The sequence below is a fragment of the Strix aluco genome, chromosome 7 (genome assembly GCF_031877795.1).
Source record: "Strix aluco isolate bStrAlu1 chromosome 7, bStrAlu1.hap1, whole genome shotgun sequence".
In the NCBI taxonomy this organism is placed as follows: domain Eukaryota; kingdom Metazoa; phylum Chordata; class Aves; order Strigiformes; family Strigidae; genus Strix; species Strix aluco.
Window position 1 is genome coordinate 34,980,862 of NC_133937.1, and position 21,389 is coordinate 35,002,250.

The 21,389-nt window shown below is 38.3% G+C and overlaps 1 protein-coding gene across 1 annotated transcript in view; it reads right to left on the reverse strand.

Annotated features, from left to right (window-relative positions):
• Positions 1-495: 495 nt before the first annotated feature.
• EIF3A (eukaryotic translation initiation factor 3 subunit A) overlaps positions 496-21,389 on the reverse strand; it is a 33,581-nt gene continuing 12,687 nt past the window's right edge. The window contains exons 11-22 of the mRNA XM_074831388.1: positions 20,286-20,471; positions 17,298-17,645; positions 16,659-16,763; positions 14,789-14,902; positions 14,382-14,504; positions 13,252-13,405; positions 12,053-12,237; positions 10,401-10,489; positions 5,185-5,915; positions 3,682-3,856; positions 3,079-3,248; positions 496-1,773 (exon numbers count right to left, since the gene is read on the reverse strand). Of these exons, the coding sequence (XP_074687489.1) occupies positions 1,532-1,773; positions 3,079-3,248; positions 3,682-3,856; positions 5,185-5,915; positions 10,401-10,489; positions 12,053-12,237; positions 13,252-13,405; positions 14,382-14,504; positions 14,789-14,902; positions 16,659-16,763; positions 17,298-17,645; positions 20,286-20,471 (2,622 nt within the window). The 3' untranslated portion in view covers positions 496-1,531. The remainder of the gene's footprint in view (positions 1,774-3,078; positions 3,249-3,681; positions 3,857-5,184; positions 5,916-10,400; positions 10,490-12,052; positions 12,238-13,251; positions 13,406-14,381; positions 14,505-14,788; positions 14,903-16,658; positions 16,764-17,297; positions 17,646-20,285; positions 20,472-21,389) is intronic.

Here is a 21,389-nt window from a genome sequence, read left to right on the forward strand (position 1 = left end):
CACAGAACGTAAGGACAGCAAGAGGCAGCTGAACAGCAGCAACACCCCCTACTCCAGGTAGCCAGTACGCACTGTTACAGGATAGCTGCCGCCCTCTAGTTCCATCCTTTGTCGGACTGTACGACAAACAATATAGTAGTTTTTTGGCTTAGAAAACACTCTAGAGGAATTCTGACTTAACAAGCAGTGACAGGACAAGCTCCAAAGACACAAAAATCTGACCCCCAGAAGATGACTGTGAGAGCAAGTTTTTCCTGAGAAGCCTACCAGTATTGGGTAACTCAGAGGGCAGGAAAAGGACAGGAGGACGATTACAACTTTTGTTCACAAACACTAAAATGAAACCAGGTTTCTCAGGAAGAAACTACCCCAAGTTTTCTCACATTCTCCTTCAGCCAGTACAGAAACAGGTACACGTACAAAAGGAGTTGTTTACAGCTGTTCTGCATTAACGTACATTGCAGGAAGTTACTAAAATCAAGACGCTGTAGCAGCTAATTCCTTAAGTTGTTTATTTATCATTGAAGAAACACACAGCAGCAAGTTCTGTGTTGGCTTCAGTATGACCAGATAGTTAATCGTTGTTACCACACCCCAAAATTGAAGTCAACACAGCCATTACTACAAATCACTTTTTTTGGAAAGGGAAAGAATTGACCCTGAAGACAAAGAATGGGGGAAAAATTCAACAATTTCTCCAAAACCACACATTTTAAATATGACAATATTTATAAATCCTTGAAAGGCATGAATTATCCAGTAATGGAAAAAGCAGTTGTGATATTGGCAACAGAAAATACATAGCCATATGCTTACCAAAACACTGAAATTGTAAAAGCTTGAAGTTTTGTGGTTGTACACTGCAGCAGTATACATTACTGGAATGATGACTGCAAAATGGCCTCAGAGGCGTTGTGTATTCAAGTAAATCTACAGAAAATACCCCAGTGTAGCTAATGCTCGTTATGTTTATTGTATTTAATCCAAATTTAAACAACTTGCTGAATTCAGATAGTGATAAAATACGTCTCAGAAACAGCCTGCCCTCAAAGATACCTATGTAAAAGAGGGCTTTTATATTTTTTCAGCTAATTATGGAAATGGATTTCGCTCTGCTTTTTCAATAATTCTACTGTGTGAACAGAGGTGTTTTCAGATGCATGTTCTGTGACGATAATACCCCATTCCAAATTAAGAAAGACTAAAAATAAAAAGGTCAGCCTGTTTTGGTGCAAGATAGAAGCATTACTCAAGACAGCTGTTGGGCTTGCTTCTTTTTATTTTAGCAACAAATGACCCATGAAATAAGCATCATTTTGAAATTTCAAAAACTGGCATTCAATTTCCAACCTTCTGCTGTGAGTTTTGTGCATGATCAATCTATATGAGTAAGTAATTCAAGCTCATGCTTTCATGTTACCTCAAAACATTTGTTAAAGAATTCCAATTCAGAATGTTTATAAGCACAAATATAATCCATGGATTCGATCAAATCAAAGCTAAAACATTGGTTAAACTCTGTGATTTTCACTTAACGTCGTACAGTGGTCCACCCTTCTTCATCTGTCTCATTTTTAGTACGGCGAAGGGGCTCACGCTCCTTTTCTGTTTTCCAGGAACCTTTCTCCTTCTCCCCATCTCTTTCTCGATCTTTTGATGCTGGTGGGGGAGCAGAAGCTGGAGGAGCAGCAGGAGCAGGAGCTGATCGCCGAACTGTTTCACGTTCTTCTCCACGTTCTTCCCTCCTATCATCTGCACGCCGCCATGAGCTCGCTACAAATACAGAAAGACAATAAAACAACCTTTGTCATGCTCCACCAGCAGCCTGCAAGAGTTTAAACAAATACGCCCTGTACAGTCTGATTTACTGATTGTCAACCTTGCCAAGAGGTAATACGATGATGACAGGCAAACAGTTTAATTTCATAGTGAAGTAACAGAACTACTCAAGCCTCTTTTCAGTTTTGGGATCACTGTAAGCAACCCAAGTGTCATCTTTAAAACACAATAACTGCAGTAAGAATGTTCTATTGATGTACATGACTTTATGATGTAAAAATATATTCTTATATTATTATCAGAATTAAATGCACAGAAGTGTCTCCTTAGAAACTACTGAACCCTGAAAACAGAAAAATCCTGACTTAAAAACACTTGTGGAAAATGTTTAGGTGTTCACTGTCTCAGAAAACAGCAAATTACTCTTCAGCCTACTGAAATCAGAGTATAAACAGCAACGATTACATGGCTCCGCTGGGATCAGCACTCACCATCCTTTACTGTATGTAGAATTGTTCATTCCCACCAAAAGGTTGTTAAGAACTCTACCCCAGCTATGTGTGAACAAAGCTCTGTCAGATACCAAACCAGTCAAATACCAAAACTTCTTGATGCGTTACATAAATAAATTTTTTTTTTTTTTCAAAAAATCCCCACATTTGAGAACCCTCAGCCTTTCTGCCAGCTGAAGTCCTGTATGACATGTTCTGCCTTTGGGACAGAGACCAAATGAGGTTCTGAACGTGAGAATGCCAAAATGGGAAGATGTGGTATCTCAGGCTACATGTATTTGCTGGTGCTGTATTTTTAAAACACGGCAAAGGATTAGTACATCATTAAAGCAGGTTAATGTATGCAATTAAAATAGGTCATTCATCAAAATCAGTACCATTAGTAGTGTGAAACCCATAAGGCCTTGTTTGGAAATACTTCCCTTGTATTTTAATGGTTTTAAGAAATGAGCCAGAAATTACTTTCTGGGACGTCTATCTTGATAATTTAAGTAGAAGAATTTCAGTCACCCTGAACATAATCCTACTATGAAAACTGCATATTTAAAATGTTGTCCTTCTACTGCAGATGTGAAATGCTACTATGAGCACAACTAAAAAAAGTCAAGATTCAAGGAAGAATTCTCAATTTCACTAAAACTTCTTTCTATTACTTTGCTTATGCAAAGGGAGTTGAATTAGCTGAAAATACAACTTATTCCCATTTTCCCACATCCTAGCACTGTCAGAGTAACTTGAAGGCCCTTATAATGAATGTAAACCTTGAGGAACACTAAAATAAACATACGTTCTTCCCGGTCAGATCGGAGTGGCGGTCCTCTTCTGAGGGGTGGATCTCTGTCATCAGTACGTCGATCTCTCATGTCACGACCACCTCTGTCCCATTCTTCACGACGACTTGAATCTCTCCAGCTAGAATTTTCCTCAGCTGGTCCTCTTCTCCAACCAGCATCATCCCTTTAGCCATTCAAAATGTAAAATAAGACTAAATGTTAGTATTTTACCTTTGCTATGGAAAGAAGCAGTAAATCACAACACAGATATTTTCAGGCCCTGTGGGTCTCTATTTAACATACTGACATACTTAAAAACCTTTTCTGTTTTTCTGGAGCCTAACATGAAATTCTCTTGATAACAGGTTGAAAAAAAAAAAAAGCAGTAAAGCATTTTGGAATTCCTTCTGTAAACAGTTCATGTCCTCTTAAAAATAACAAACCAAAAAGGCCCCAAAATGCCACTATCCATTTACTCCCTTAAAGTGCTTAATTTCATACAAACCAACCACTGTTCCTTTCACTCTGCAATGTCATATTATTTATCAGCAGGGCACTTCCCCCCCCCGCCCCCCCAACAGAAACATTCTAGAAGTATTTAAACAGAGAAGCCAAACCTGGGACGCCTGAAGCGATCATCTCGATCAAAATCTCTCTCTCTGTCAAACTCACGATCCTTTTCATTTTCATCACGTTCTTTGTCTCTATCCCATTCACGGTCTCCTGGAGGTCTGGAGTCGCGGGGAGGCCCCCAACTGTCCTCACGAGCCTTTTCTCGTTCTCTCCATCCCCCTACAAGTAAGAAACACAGTCAAAGGAATTTGTGACTGACCTCTGATCTCTCTGTAGACAAAGAATCCTTTACTTCACTCACAGAAACTGGTTCTTCAAGTTTTGATCCCTGAGGATCCAACTCCAGATGCTTGTAAAAAGCGTGCACATTGAGTGGGAGCCATAGACAAAACACTGTAGAAACTGCTTAACAGAAAGACAGCGATATATACCTCATCTATCAGGGCTGCCTGTAACAGTTCAGCAGAGCTGATTACACCCTGCAGTTTTCAGTCAGAAACCACAAACTCCTCAAGGGTCTTGTGCAAAACAAGTGCAGGAGGAAGTAAAGGGTAGCTTAGACAGCAGGTTCCTTTGTGAAAATCTACAAGTGAGATTTTAGGCGAACAAATCTTTTAAGAACTTACTTTAAAGCACTACTTTAAAATATGACTGTCATCTACCATCTACTTACACAGTGCCTCCTGCAGTATCATTCAGTTATTTATGAATGGGAGCTCTTTATTATGCAGCCTACTTTGTCTTTAAATAGGAAAGAGGAGAAAGCTATTGGAGTGCGAATTTTGAGATTTACAGTAACTTTTCTACAGGTTTGGATTACAGAATTAATGGCTGTAAAAGCTGATGTGGCACCTGTGAATACATAAATCTGAATAAGAACAACCAGGAAATCAAAATAATACCTACCATTTAAACATCATCAACAGTTCTGAAAAGAATCAGAAACAGTTGTTCTAGTCACCATCAACAAGACATAAGACTAGAAATAAACTATACAAGAATAGGGTAATTCAGACTGTAAGGGACCTCAGGTCATCTAGTCCAAACTCCTGCTCAAAGCAGGACTTTCAAGAAAGGTAGACACAAAAGCAAAAAAGGAATGGTAAAAACAGGAATACCTTTGTACACATCAAAACCAGTCCCACTTGAACGCTGTATCAAAATCCTCCTTAGGAGGTTCATCTCAGACATATAGAGGGGGCAGGGAAAGAGCCCAAGGTGTGCTAACCTACTTGGAATGTTTATTTCCCACCAGAGCACTCAACTTACATAGTTTGGTTTTGCCCATGGGTAAATTACCAGCATTACTACATGACCTTTAGCTATCTTCCAGGCAAGCAACCAACACTACTGCATTTTTTTTTTTTTTAATTCAACCAAATTAAAAGTTTTAATTATACAAAGTAAAGGAGTGTCCACATTAGCCAAATTAATCCAGACATTTTCAGAGTTGATTCTCCCATCTCTGGCACCAAGTACATTACAACCATTATCTACCAGGTTAACACACGCTTTGGAGGGAAGATCATTATATTATTCTATTTTACCTGGTTTACCAAACGGTCTCCAAGGACCCGGCCTTGAATCATCACCGCTACGCCACGGACCCCTGTCATCATCTCGCCTGGAGAGCCTGTCATCATCTGTGCTGCGCCATGGTCCCCGGTCATCATCACGCCTAGACATCCTGTCATCATCCAGCCCCCGCCTGGGACCCCTGTCGTCATCTGCAGCACGCCAGCTGCCCCGGTCGTCATCCAGCCCGCGCCTGGGTGGCCTGTCATCATCCAAAGCCCGTCTGGGCGGCCTGTCGTCGTCCAGCCCACGCCTGGGTCCTCTGTCGTCATCTGCTGCACGCCAACTGCCTCTGTCATCGTCCAAGCCGCGCCTGGGTGGTCTGTCATCATCCAAAGCACGTCTGGGTGGCCTGTCGTCGTCTAAAGCACGTCTGGGTGGCCTGTCGTCATCTAAAGCACGTCTGGGACCCCTGTCATCATCTGCAGCCCGCCAGCTTCCTCTGTCATCATCCAAACCACGCCTGGGCGGCCTGTCCTCATCCAGCCCACGTCTGGGCGGCCTGTCCTCATCCCCTTCGCGCCTCGGTGGCCTGTCCTCATCTCCTTCGCGCCTCGGTGGCCTGTCCTCCGTTGATTCCATAGAAGGACGTTCCTTTTCTTCTGCAGCACCACGTCGGGGCAGATCATCCCCGCGTCGGGGCAAATCATCCCCGCGTCGGAAAGGTCTTTCATCATCTCTTGCTTCTCCTCGACGCCAATCTCTATAAAACCACAAGGAATGAGCAAAAAGTAGAAGTTGACATCCAGGAAAGCTTTACACATTCAATCGACAGCTCCAAACCCCTCAAGGCCATTTCTGAATGCATCCACTTGATGTGTGGTTGCAAACACGTTTACAGAGCTTGCAGTTTTCAAATGCACCTTCTAATCGCCTTCACTGCTCTGGGAAAGTGGTGGGTCACCATCCCTACAGCTTCAGTAAAGACTGAACAGTTTACCATCTCCTTCAAAACTACAGTTCAAAGGGGATAACTACAGTCCCCTGTCAGTTATCTGCTGCAAAACAACAGAGAAGAGGTTTGGCTTCTGCACCAACCCTAATCTGACAAACTCAAGCTAAGTCTCAAAGAACCAGTATTAAAACCCCACAACCATCAAGTAAGTACCCCTTCTTCTTCATGCACATGCCAACCCTACAATCCGATTCCCATTTTCATATGCTTTGGCACAGCTCCAGCCCAACAGATGGGCAATACTTTCACTGACAAGCATCCACAACTGGATACAGCAGGACAATGTAGTAAACTTGTGACAACCTGCTGCTGCTGCCTGAGAGCAAGCAGGGTGCACCAGGCTCTGGCAGGCTGTCAGTGCTTGCACCAGACTCTCCTTACTAGGATGTACGTGGGAAGTAAAGAACTGGTGATAATCTTCCCTGGGCTATTGACTCATCATGTTCATCTCTGAAATATAATTGGGTTTTTAATACTGAAAAGATCACACACTGTTGAACAACCCTTAGAGCCTTCCACTCTTGTCACTTCTCTGGACACACCCTTTAGTTCAATATCTACAGATTTTACACATACACTTAGACCATAAACCTTGGCTTTGTCACCAGATTAATTTATTTCAGAAAATTAACCTTCCTAAGCTAGTTCCTCAGAAATAAAAAGAAACAAGGAATAGAGATGCACTGGCATCTGCTTCTTGACAAGAGAAGAGAAGCTGCACTGGGGTTGAATCTCATGGATTCAAAAAATAAAATCAAAACCAAACCAAAACAAAAAAACCTTACAGGTTTAGAAATCCACTATGCTACTAAAATGTAAACAAAAGAACAGCAACAACTTGCTATAAAACAGCAAATGTAGGACTCCAAGAGGTGAGAACAAAGAGGCAACAGTGTGACAACTGTGCATCTCAAGAATTTTGAGGAATTGTGAGCAGCCCATTTCCTAGTTTTGGAAGAATAATAGCGAATGCAATTACCATTGAGCTGTGAGAGAAAAATAAGACATGGAAATTGTTAACTTCCATTTAGACTCAAATTGGATAATCTTCTCCTTTGAAAAATCTGATTATTTTGACATAAAAGACATGTAGAGAAACCATTATAAAGTTCACCAAATGAACAAGTATTTAATTAATTCATACTTAGGTACTCTTTCAGGGTTTTAGGATTTTTAAATCTATTTTTAAAGTATTACTACTCTAATTTTTAAACTGTTAGTTGCAGGTGAAATTATGCCTCTGTTTCCACATTTTTTTCTTGTTTGACAACTTTAGTATTCCTATTTCAGCTTTTGTCCTTCCTTCCCTCTTAGAAATCCTACTCCCACTTTAAAAGTTTACTGAAATTAAGAGGCAAACAGTATCTCATAAATTAATAAGAACAGAGGGATGCATGAATATTAAGAATATTATTGAATGGCAGTCACTGGTAGTCATGCAATCCAGTTTCTATTACAGAATCCATTTTTCAATACCTCTAAAAACCCTACACACAGATCTATGAGAGCAGCACGTATGCAGACAGCTTTACCAAATAAAGCAGAGATTTGCTGGCAAAGTTCACACTGTAGTGTCTACCACTGTTACAGGTTTATAACTTTTTTTTTGCTTGTCTTAACTCAGGCACAAACAGCACAGACATAAACTAGAGGTCAACTCCCCTTTTCCATACATTTTGGCTCTCAGATTTCTTGACCAGAAGCACATACGGGTTTGCTGATCCTTTGGGACAGCGATCTGTGGCAGCAGCAACTCTAATGAGCTGTGCCAAGTGAGACAGCCGGCAGCACTGCCCCACCACTTTTCGTGAATACCAGGTCTGTATTAGTTGCCATTTCACTGTTTCAATGAGCAAGTGCCCAGTTCCTGACAGCATTTTATGGGTTTTCTGTGATCTAGAGAAAGAACAAGAGGTACCACCATAAAATTACTTTTTCTACTAAATCAACTGGCTTTTAATTTAACTCCTACATAGAACTTCTATGTTAACCTCTTTTTCCAGCAATCACAATATTTGTAATATTTTTTTTGTATCAGAAAACTTCATTCTCTTCCTTATAAGATTACATCATTAGTTTTATTTTCCTCTTGTTTCTTACAGTAACTACCTTTCTTGCACAGTGAAGTACAGAAAGCAAATACAGTCTAGTTGTTAACTCATAACAAAGCCACTAGCAGTCCAAGAGACAGACAGCCCTTCCTGGACTCTTTTACCTTTCTGTAAAATCTGTTTTTTCTTGTAACTGGAACCATGGTATGGAAGAGACTGAGAACATCACCTGGACTCCAGCACTCTGGGGACTGCTGCATAGTACAATTGGTTGCTCCGTGGCTGTAAGGGCCTATGTACCAATATGGCATGTACACCACGACTGTGCCATTTCCATAAGAAACTGTCTGAGAATCAAATTTTATAGCTCCTCTCCTTGTACTAGCATCCTTAAGGACTTTTTAATGCATATATCCAATAACTGTACTTACAACTAGATACATGCTGCAAATTAAATCTGATGGTCTGTCCTCTATGTTAGTGCCTTTATCACTCGATTCAGAAATACAGTTTGGAATTACTTTACTCACAGTTAGGTTTGCACTTCTGTCTTGGTATCCAACACATTTTCCCTTTAGAGTTAAAATCCAACTGAAGGTAGACTAAGGGCTACTAAAGAATGCAGAATTACACCTTTCTTCTGCAATTATGTCTGAGCATCACTGCTTCTACTTTTCTATTTCCTAGTTCAGCAAAAAGAAAATCATTGAGAAACACTGCTTTACTTAAAATTCCATAGATATTAATTTTGACTGCTATCAGTATTTCCTTTTAGTATTCCTCAGTATATTCCTTTTAGCAAAAGAAGGAAATTTTTACCAAACATGCTACATAATAATTCAAAATATACCTAATTTTAACTCCTTAGCAGTCACTGAGCTCAATTACTACAAAAGTTGAATGATAAATGACTAAGACAACACTTATGCAGAAAAACTCTATGATATAAGGATTAAAAAATGAACATGGGTCACCTGTATCATTCTGTGTGTGGGGAAAAAAAAAAAAAAATCACATTGAAGCATATAAATAGATGCATTAAACACTTCTGCAATATGTTAATACTTAAAGGCTTCACCCAGGAGTTTCATCCAATTTTTGATTTTGCAATACAGGAGAAAGTGGATCACTACCAAGCATGACAACATAGCTTTTAAGGAAAGACTGAAAGACTATTTTTTTAATCAAGAAATCACACTCTTCCAATATGTTAGAAGAAATTACTAGAGAGAGAAAGAGTAAATTAATTTGCTTCCGCTGGAGTCAGAGTTAGCTGTAACGGATTTACACTGCTGCACTGGAAATTAAGGCTAGACATTTATAAAAAAAAAAATCTATCTACCTGGAAGGCTAATTAAGCACTAAAACATACTGCCAATTGGAACAAGCAGCGGTATCTCCATGGGCACAGGCTTCTAAGAACAACTAGACGTGCACCATCAGAAATACGTTAGGTACAACTCATCCTGTTGTGTAGCAGAGGGATGGACAAATGTTAAAGATCTTATTTGCTACACCTGTATAAACAGTCTTCATTATTAATGAACATATCCAAACCCCCTAAAATATACAGATGTGAACAAGCGGGGTTTTTTTAAAAAGGTGACAAGTACCTTCAGAATAGTCTTCCTTCAGAAATCCTTCCTTCTCTGTTCAATACAGTCTTTCAGAACTTTTAGTTTATAGCACATATTTTCTGCTCTGTGACTCACTCTGGGACCTGAATAGTTTAAGACTCTGAATTTTGACTTTACTATTCTTATACATTACTGTCAATTTTCTAAATGGAAAATCTCAAACAGTTTTATCATCCAGGAACCCTGCATTTGCTTGTCATCCTTCCCCACTCTGTATTTATACCACTGACACCAATGTTTGAGTGGGACAGAAATTTTTAATTTAAAAAAGAAAACAAGCAAGTTGTTTATCACATGCAGAAAGGTGTCTGCTAGCTTTCACATATCTAAGATAAATAAAACAGGAATGTTATCTGAATGCAGTTCCAAGATAAAACCTCTCATTTTGAGATCCTTACAAAGCAATTTTTTTAATACAAGGCAACTTTCAGAGATGTAGAGGCATGAGATAATATTCAGTTAGTGCAGCTTTAGCAGTAGCAACAAAAAGGGAGCCTGCATCTTTTGAGTCCAGTACAACTGGTGCTTAGTAACCCAATGATTACCTTTCCACTGGTGCTCGTCGCCACTCAGATTCTGCCTCACCACCTCTTCTCCAGGAGCTTTCAGACTCCCTATCACCCCAACGAGATTCCTATGTGTCAAAAGAAATTAGGAACAGTCTCCCTGAATACTTTAAAATTAACATTTTCAACATATAATTTATTCCTTTCAAAGCGTATCATTAAAAACTCCCTTGTTACACTGTAGAGAATACTGAACTATCAAGAGTTTGAATAATTTAAGTATGGTCTTAACTGAGTAACTTTACCGTTTCTGACACAGTTTAAAAACCAGTATGGTTCCCTCTGTGCCACATACTTTACTAGTAGGGTAGGGTATATGCAAATACACTAACAAGTGTATGAACAACAGCTACAGCGAGCCATAGCTAACACCTGTTAACACAAAAAAAGAGGTTCTAACAGTTTCACTTTCCTGGTGTTTAATGACAGTAGGAATGAAATCAAAGAATTATTTGCTTTGGTGCTTTCTAATCAGATCATAAGATGTAACTGAATAAACTGAAAGCTCTCTGTAGCAGTGACCATTTTGTTCTGAGTACCTCAATGCACAGAACAGATGAGGTATCTGTGATTCACACAGGTTGCTTAGATGCAGGGCAGAACAATAATTTAATTTTTTTTAATAAAGGTAAATGTCTCTTCCCTTTGCTGGACAAAGACAAACCATTTACACTATTTTTAACATAGTTTATTCCTTAATTCCACCACAAGAAGCCAATTAGGTAAACCATATAAAATACCCAATTTCACATTATCAACCAACCTCTTTACAAAAGGGTATTCCGGTTTTAAACCGCTCTTTGAAAAGTGTTTTTATTCGTCAAAGTCTACACTTCACTATGGGGAATACACAGGTTGGGCAAGATCTCACAGATCCACTACTCTGTGATTGTGATGATTATTTACCAGATAGACTATCAAAACAATTTATACAAGCTCTGATCACTTATCTTCATAGTGTTACTCAACAAAGCATGCATTAAATAAAGACAACGGCTATGCTGGATGAAATTTAAAACTAGTTCTCTTATCGATAACTTCTGAAAAAGTAGGAGCGTAGGTTTGTGGTATTCAGTCACATTCTTCTAAATCATTAAACATTTATTTGCAAATAACTTTTGGTTTGTTTCCTGTTGGATTGGAGTAATGATCTTCCCCAATACTTAGATTTGTAAGTAGGAAGTTGCACACACCTCTTGTTTTTATGTTTTATGTTACTGCATATTTCTTATAAAATATAAGTCTATGCTTTTATGTTCAGTCTGGGATTTTCCTTCAGTATCTACTCTAATGCCTGATTTTGGCATGAGTCACTATACTTGCTTCCAATATAGCTTTCCTTCTTTTGCATTAAAGAAAATTTTGTTCAGTGTTCTTTTTAGTCTTTATTAGTTTAGTTTGTAAACAGCTTGGATCTTAGTAGTTTCTTTGTTACTTTATTACTAAACTACATATTCCAGATCCTGACAGTGAGCTGAAACTGACAATAACTTCACTATTAAATTAGCCAGTTATGCCACAACTTCAAAAAAAAAAATCTTAACCTACTATTTTGCAATGCTACCATCTTCCAAATGATACACAGAAGAAGGAGCAGTCAGAACAAAAACAAACCTGCAGGTATTACCTACCTTTCTTGAAAAGGGGTCATCCAGACCTCTCCTTTCTTCTTCTCGACGACGCTCTCTTTCTTCTATCTCCATTTCTCTTTGACGTTTTTTCTTCTCCAGTTCTTCCAGTTTTTTGACACGTTCCTGGTATTCACGCTGTTCCTGCTCACGTTTCTCACGCTCAATGCGTTCCTTTTCCTCACGCTCTGCAGAGTTGGAAACATAAATAGAACATATTACCAATATAAATTCCATTACTTTGCTGTAATCCACAGAAGGGTTACAAAATACAATCTCCCCTTTTGACTCCTTATTACAAAAAAAAAAAAAAAATCCAAGCATTTCACAAGATGCCTTTAACTAACCACAGAACCTGTTTTCTAGAAGAATCCTAACTCAATAGGAAAAGGAACCCTGATACATCCATTAATGTGACATCTTGAACAACACCTAGCAAGAAAGGTAAGAAAACGTTATGTTAATTTGATGTACAGACCACAAATGAGCCAGCTAAAATACTGGTAACTACTCTCAAGCATAGTAGAGGATCCCTTCCTTAGAAAAGGTCAAACAGCTAGCAGTGTCAGAAATTTGATATTCAGGACTGCTTGCTTCTTTGTTTGGTTTTTAAGTACTGCACAATTATGAATTCTGGTACATAAAAATCTTCCTCCACCAAGTGACAAGTAGGACACAAATTTACGTTACAGGATGCCTAGCACCTCTTCCTCCTCTAAAGCCTTGAAGCAGGCTACCAGACAATGCAATTCACAAAGAAAGGTGAGTCGCTTATAATTTTTGAGTTCCTCATCTGACACCAACATTCCTTTTCTAGTCTCTTTAAGATGTGCACAAACAAGTGGCCAGAACTCGAAGTAAACAACTAAAATCAAAGACTCAGTTCTTCATTAGCCTCCCTTATTTTATCTCCTCCATCTGGGAGGAGGGGAGGGCAGGAAGCATTCATTTGCTTTCATTTTCCCTTCTTCCTCCAAAGCTTTACTTTCATCTCTATGCTGCACGCCTAAGCATTCAGAAGGTGCATTAGGTAAAATGTGAAGGTACAGTATCTACCAGCAATGAACACAGTCTTCACCGCTGACTGAAAGTGAAAAGACTTCCTCCAGTATCATGAAACAGGGAAACCAGAAGTTTGCTGCGTACAAACCCGGAATGGGTCAAGGATGCAAAGGATAAAATAATCACAGTCTCGATTATACCTTTAAGCAGCTGTTCTTCTCGTAATCTTTGTTCTTCTTCCTCCTTTTCTCTGTAATAAGTAATGCGCCTCTCTTCTTTGCGTTGTTTCTTGCGTTCCTCCAAACGATTACGCCTCTCTTCTGCTAACCGTTCCTGGAACTGCTTGAGTTTATCCTGAAATACAAAGAATACACATGAAAACACCAGAACTGTAATGTTTAAGAGCCAGACAGTTACACAAATTGCTAAATAAAGCTGCTCAGAAATACAAACCAACCGCAACATATTAACTTTGCCCCACTGAAAAACAACTACCTGTTTGCCATTTCAACCTATTCTGCAATTGATTTTGTATAAGGGAACATACTCCTACTTAGGAGGAAGACAATCACCATGCACAATTTTAGTCCTTCACCTGCTTTTTCAGGAAAGGAAATACCTGAACAATAATCTACCTGTCCTAAAATACATTACCTAAAGTTACCTATATTGTTACAAAGAATCATCTGCAGTTTCTTAATTTAACATAATACCTCTTTTGCCTTTTTTTTTTTTTAAACAGTTATTACTGCAACATACCCAAATAATCAAAGCTATGAACAGCTTCAGCAAATGTAGAATTTTAAAAATGTAGAGCAAGAAACAAAGGCACAATTTTTCCCTGCCCTCATGGTCCAATTTGTTATTAAATTTTCCAAACATAAAACATAACTGGAAGAATTCTTGAACTGTCAAAATAATTTCCAGATTCAAACAGAAAGATTAAAAAAAAATAGACAAGTATTTCTATTTCTCAGCTTCAATATTATTGTCAGTATTACTCCATCACCACAGTAAGTCCAAGCACTTGTACAGATACAGATGGCTGCTCATATGCTACCCAATGATCTCTTTCTAATAGCTGTATAGAAATAATTTACCTTTTATTTTCCATATAAGCTATTCCAGAAGTTGTCAAAAATGGTAAGTGATAGTATCTATGAATGGGTGCACAAATTTATTTTTTAGTCAGAACAGGAAATAAAAAATTCCGTAACTCTGAGCCATTCTAGATACTCATCTGTTTCTAGTTTCCATGAAGAATCACTGGGTCAAAGTTTAGTTCCTCACTTTAGGGGAATATTTTATTACAATACCATATCTTGTGTACCTCATAAACTGTTCGTCGTGATGCTTTGAGCCTGGCTTCAAACAAATCTCTATCCTCCAACATCCTTGAGAGTCTGTTCTTATGCTCAAGGGCTTTCTCGCGCTCCAACTGCAAAGTGGTGATCTAAAAATAGAAAATATACAAAGTATTACAAAGCAAAATCTTACTATATATTTGCATTCAATCTACCTCAGCCACTAGAAAGAGAAATTCTCTTTTTCTCTTTCAGATCCAAGACAGAAGATACTGCTGTCCACTAGCACAATGAAATTGCGAAGCTAACACTTCATTCTTTGTATCAACTTTTTCCCTTCTTCCCTTGGATTGAGCTGGGGGAAAAAAGTTCAAAACACACTATTTTTCATTCATTGCTAATCGATTTTATCATCTGAACAAAAAATTCTTACCCTTTCTTCTTCCTGTTGCTCCCACAGCTCCATGTCATGCACTCTTTGCTCCTCATATGCAGTCTTTATTAAAGGAATTTCTTCTAATCGCTTCGCTCTTTCAAAATAGTCAATCTAAATAAAGATAACATACCTTTAGCATGTCATAATGCAAATACCAAACCTGAAAGACTCAATCTTCAGGATCCCCAAAGAAAACCCCGATATCTGGAGACTTCTCCAACCACACTGGACCACATCAAAGGTCCAGATAAGCAAGAACCTGCCTCTACCACTGGTAACTAAGTGCACTCCTAGGCAAGGACACAAGAACAGAGGCAGGCATATATACAATGCTCTCTCAGCATCATCAATTTTCAGCTCCTGGCACTTCCTGTGTTGAAGTTTTTTTTGTATTTAGCAGGCATTTAGAGGTGGATTTCTCCTCTTGTCCTTCTGAACTCAAAGACGCTCTTCCTATACAACAATGTACTTTGGGAAGAACTCCTGCGTGTCTATGGCTCACAGCATGAGGACCCACCTTCTACCTACAAACAGTTCTGATCATGGCTCCTACCAGCTTCATTTGATGCTTCCTAGTTCACTATCCCTTGCAGTCAGTCCAAGAACAACTGTTCCCCCACCATCAGCTGTTACAGCAGGTACACTCCTAGACTGCTACCACATCCTTCCTCCACGAGTCTTTCAGACATCGGGGTACTAATTTATATAGACATTTCTTACACAGAAGCCAATGCACAGCATTGATAATTCTTGTTGGCCTCCTCTCAAACTTACAGTTCAACCATGTCCTTTTTGAGAGAGACCAGAACCGCACACAGTGCTCAAGATGCAGAACCACCAAGTTCTCACTGCTAAGAATGTTAAGTTTAGAGCTCATCATTTAATAAGTAAATCTAAAGATTAGGGAATTTTTTCTCCCCACTTTCCCTTCACAAAATATCTATGTAAACTGAACTTCATTTGAAGACTCCTCTTTTTACCCCACAGCTGCTAAGATTTCTTTTTAAAAAGCTTTTTGGAAAATCCAACTTAGTTACACCAACCAGACCATCCTCACTCCTATGTTTGTTCTGACAGCTTCAGAGAACTCCAAAAGGAAGCCCTGGCTTATAATTCTTCTATAGAAGTTGTGCTGTCCATTCCAGGTAGATCATATTTACCCAGGTGACTACTAATTCTACTGTTTAATTTTCTGCTACTTTGCCCAGTATGAGCATGAGGTTTACAAGCCTGCAGCATAAAAGATCCTCACTGGAACCTTTTTAAGTAAATTAAAACTGCCTTGATACTAGAAAGTTGAGAGTGAACTATCAACTGTATCATATAACCTCTGCTTCATTCTTGAATACTGTCCGAAGTCCTGGGTGAGGTTCACCTTGACCAGGTTATATATTTTTGTTTACTACAACAACATGTTCCTCACACTTTTATAGTCACGCAAGTTTCAGGCAGACCCTATTCTGCCATCTAGAAGGGCTCTAGTAGTGGAACTTCTTCTGTTTCAGTGAGGACTACTAAAACTAATTAAATTTAGCTTCTCTGTAATGGCCTCACCTTCTGTAAGCAGGTCTGAACATTTTTGAATTACAAGTCTTCGCAGCCAAGACTCAGTTCACACACAGCTTAAGGGTCCATTTTCAAATCAACTCCATTAAGTATAGCAGATTTGTGCACCGATACTAGAAAATCTGTTTTTAAATGTTTTTAAATGGGTTTTTAACCCATTTACCTTTTTTAGTTTCATACAATAACATTTTCAACACCAATGTTATATATGTGCATATATTTTTATGTATCAATACAGGAGTTCACAATCACTAACTAAAGCATTGTATAGACATTGTTTTGTACCCTTCCTACTTTGTACCTTTTTCTCCTGATTCTTCAAACGTTCCTGAAGTTCCTTCTTTTCTTTTTCAAGCTGTTCAACTTGTTTAGCCATAATGAAGTCAGGATCCAATTCTTCAAGATCCTACAACCAAGCAGTTATAAATAGAAAATAAACATTTTTTCTGTTACAAATGTGGTTTATTTATTTAAGCTTCTCTGCAACCTTCCCCTTAACTTTTAAACTGATTTTCTTCAGAAACATTCTCAGTTTCTTTTCCTCTCTTCTGGGTAACTTGTATTTTATTTTTAAAAAACTCTCCAAGGCATTTGTATCTTGATTTTCAATTGAGACACAGTCCAGGTACTACAGAATTGGATCTGAGGGTCTATTTTGTATTTCAGATACTGTTCAAGCAACAAGGGGAGGGGGGAACCAAATAGCTGGACTTAATTCCTCCGGGTAAAAAAAGGTCCTATCCCAACTCAGAATTAAGGTTTACTTACTCTGTTGAGCAAATTAAAATTTAAGTGTCAAACTGTCTCATTTTTAAGAGAAACTGTTTATAAGACCAGCTACAGTATAAAACTAGTAAAGAACATGAAATTCAGGCAGCCTAACAACGTAACAGCAGAAGCATAAAAATACAACTCAAAGCTTCAGTAATAAGTTGTCTACCTCAATATCAATATCTTTAAATGCTTTGGCTCCTAGTTCAGTCTTCTTAATCTGCTCCAAGCGCTCACGAACAGTCTTCTTTTTGATTTGTTCATGCTCTTGCAGGATACGTTCCTTCTCTCTTTCCTTTGCCTCCTGGCGCAGTCTCTCTTCTTCAGCTTTCCGGACTTTTTGTAATTCTGCTTCACGTTGTTCCAGTTCTTCTTTTTCACGCTGAATGTTTAAACTTTCAAGGCGCTCTTTTCTTTCCTCTATAGTCTGACGACGTGCAAGGATACGCTGATGCTCCTTCCTTGAATTTTTTAAGAAGGCGGTGACTGCCAGCTGATGTTGTTCTTCCTTCTCTTGCTGAATTTAAATTAAGAATAGGACAATGATGTATATAGCACCTCTTTAAAAAGGCAGAAAGCATAGCAAATGCTTCTCAAAGAAAACTCAAGGTTAGCTTTATTCTCCAAACCTGCCAACTGCATGGAAATACACTGTAATGGCAAATCGAATCCAAGTGGCATACAAGGTACTGTCAACTGACTAGAACCACATGCACATGGAAAAAGTTGTCTGTAAGACAATATTCTGCAACACATCTTAGTTTCACACTTTTTCCTGTCCAAAAATATTGCACACCCATATGTTACTGATATTTAAGGTTCTAACTGAAAGGGGGGTGTCAACCTTGCTTGTCTCTGCATGTATTAGCAAGTAGAGCACCACATGTCACCAAAGCCCCCTTGTTTTTAAAGTTGTGGGTTTTTTTCCAAACACACAAGAGAAAAATATCCTAATTGACACAAAGCACTATCTGTGCAATAATAAAAAACTGATGCATCAACAATTTAGGTATAAATATTGCCTATAAGACCGTTTTAATTAAATTATAAGAAGCACTAGACTTCTAGACACTAGAATATGGACTGTTCTTTAATTCTCACTGCACTGCCATTCTCCTCCAGAGTACCTATACAGTTCCTTGTAGAGATTCATGCTGCGCACATGAAGAGGTGTAACTGTGCCAGCCCATTTTAATCACCACAGCAAGCAGCAAAACCCTGCAGGCCTACCAGCTCACTACACTCCCTCTGTCATGCTGCTCTTGAAATGTGAGCTAGCTCAGAGGTATTTTTAGTCATCTGTCACTTCTAGGGCATTCAACAAAAACACTGGAACACCCATACTTTGTTGCAGACCTGCAAGCATTTAAAGATAAATGGAGGTGCCAGAAACACAAAAATGAAAAGCTTTAGATGAATTTAACAATTTTGCAAATTATAACAAATTTGAAAGAAATTAAGTTTTTAAGCACCTGAAAAAAAGTGAAAAGTTTTGATCTGAATAGCAAAGGAAAAAAGGGTATCAACTTGCTCTGTAGCTTCTCTAACCAGACAGATTGGTATTAACCTTGATACTGTACTCCAATTTTACAAGTGTAATTACTAGCATTTCTGTCTTATTCAGCTAATTGTACTAACATGTCAAGCCTATTTGTCATTTCTATCTATGAATGTACAGATAAAGCATGTTTTTTTCTTTCAAACCAACAATATGTCTAATACCAATCACTAATAAAATCTTTTTAGGGGAAAACTTTGTCATGATACAGTCCTACTTTGCGTGTTTGTATTTTAAGAACGTTACTTAGTATTTCAACCCATGTAAAGAATCTAACATTGACATCTTGCTATCAGCCTTTTTTCCATATGAAAAAAATATTTGTTTGCTATGAAATCTTTCATGAACTTAGAACAAAAGAAAAAATTACCACTGCTCTTTTAAGAGAAGTGAAGGTTTAACTTGCCACAACCAAAGCATGCTGGAAATCCAAGACTGATTTACACCTTGCTCCTAGGGGGCTCTGGAGAACCTGAAATGTGAGCTCATTGGTGAGTCGACCCTGAAGCCAACAGCCCCAGTTGAGGAGGACAGGGAGTAACAGACAGGTCAGTTCTTGAGTTGTGGGATCTTTTGTTTGTGTTTTTAGATTCCACTATGAAGTTACATTCCAGGTTCTTCACAACAGCAGTTTCTCCAGGAAGAATAAAGAAAGCAGGCTCTTGGATTTTCAAAAATGCTGGCAAAATTTTAAACAAATCCTAGCTCTGTAGGCCCACCTACGGGTAAGTTATTATTCAGTATATCCTAAACCTGATATATGCAACACTGGCAATTTACTCGGGCCCGTTGTGTACATTTTAACATGATTTTAGTTATGACCAAACACTAACTAGTTGGGTGCATTTAAGAATGACTTAACTCTTCTTCACAAGCACAAATAGCTGACTACCACCAGGCTAAAAAAAAATGAAATGAAAAGGTACATCTAATCTGAGAAAACACATTAAAATCTAAACTTGACACTTTACACCAAAGCTATTAGTTTACGTTTCTACTTAATCCACAAGTATATAAATGAAGCCCGTTATTACTGTCAAATTAGATCAAAGATTGTTACCACAATACTCTGAAAAACAGAGCAACACACTTCTGAAAATAAACCAGTGTACAAAAGCACCAATCACTACCTGCTCAAATCCTTGCAATGTCACGTTAAATTAATCATTAGATAGCTGACTGCCTTTCCTATGTCAAGGAAAGGTAAACCAAGTAACTCCTTCAAGTGTCATCTCACAACTACAAAACAAGCTTGTCTTGTTAAACCAGAAAATTTACACCTATTAGAACAGATGAGTATGTAACAGATGCAAAATACTTTGTCATTAATAAATACATTAATGCTACACTACATTTGTATATATTAATACCTCAAGGATCAATTATTTGTTCTGAAAGGAGGGGACAGCAGTAACAATATCGATTACCACTGCACTGAGAACAGACTACTGGCGGGAGCAGTGGATCAGACAAGCAAAAAAATAACAAAAGGAAAAAAAAATAAAAGGCTGCATAAGGGCAACAGATAAACGTCACACAACGCACACAAGGGAAATGTCAGAATTTGTCAACATCTTCAGAAGACTCAAAATGGCTTACCAGTAAGTGAGGAGGCTTAATGACTGCAAGAGCCTTAGCCAGAGCTGAGGACATAGCAGTCAATTGATTTCTAATTTGCTCAGAAGGCATGCTCTGTAGCTGAGGGCCTAGTGGAGCATCTTCTCGAGTACTGTAATTCAAATCTGAGCCAAAACTCAGTGTCCGGGTAGTATGATCAAGGCGAACCTTTGCAAAAAAACAAATAGGAAGAAAAAGGATTCTATTATTTATTAAACAGTTTCTCTGTTGCTCTGCCTATGACCAATGTGACTCAACAGAAGCCCTAAGCAGGAATTACTTTAAAAAAGTTTTAGCTACACCAGACTATGAGAAATGCCAAATTAGTAGAAGAAAAACAGCACTGTGAATAAAAGTTTGATTTCCATTGTTTATACAAAAAAAAAAGTTCATTAGAAGAAGCTGAACTTTCAATGGTTCTATGAAATAAGCACTGCAAGACAAATGATTGTTGCCTCTTTCTCCACATTAGCAATATGCAAAACAAGAATCCTGACTTTAATGCAGACAATTTCAACATCTAAAATATAAGCTGAAGCTGTGTGTTAACCTAAATGAATTAACTCAGCTTTATCTAAAAACCTAAATGGATAATTACTAAAGCAACCTCAATGAAAACTACTTGTATCTCATCACCAGCTTAAACATTTCATTACAGGCTGTTGTTCTTTCAATAAAGACAACTTTACCAACAACGCGATCTTCAACAGCAGCTGAAAGGTCTCAGACATCGGGGCACATTTCAGACACTGGTGTTTACTTCAGTCACTTGGTTAGACAAAAACCAACGTCAGCAACTGCTAGCTCTTTGGTCTTGCACAACTAATTCAGCAGAGTCAGAAATTCACATCCCGGTTTGTTAGATTTGCTTCAGGATATGCTGGACTAAATGACTGGGGCTCACAGGGCAAGTTTCAGCAACTTTTATTTCAACTTTTACTTCTACTGGACTTACATTAATGATTGCTGACCTAAATCAAAAATACACACCAGAATGCAAATAATTGTCAGTTCTTAATTTATTGTCACATGCATCTTTTACTCTAGTTTATCTCCATCTATCAGAATCAATTGTCTTCCTTGGGT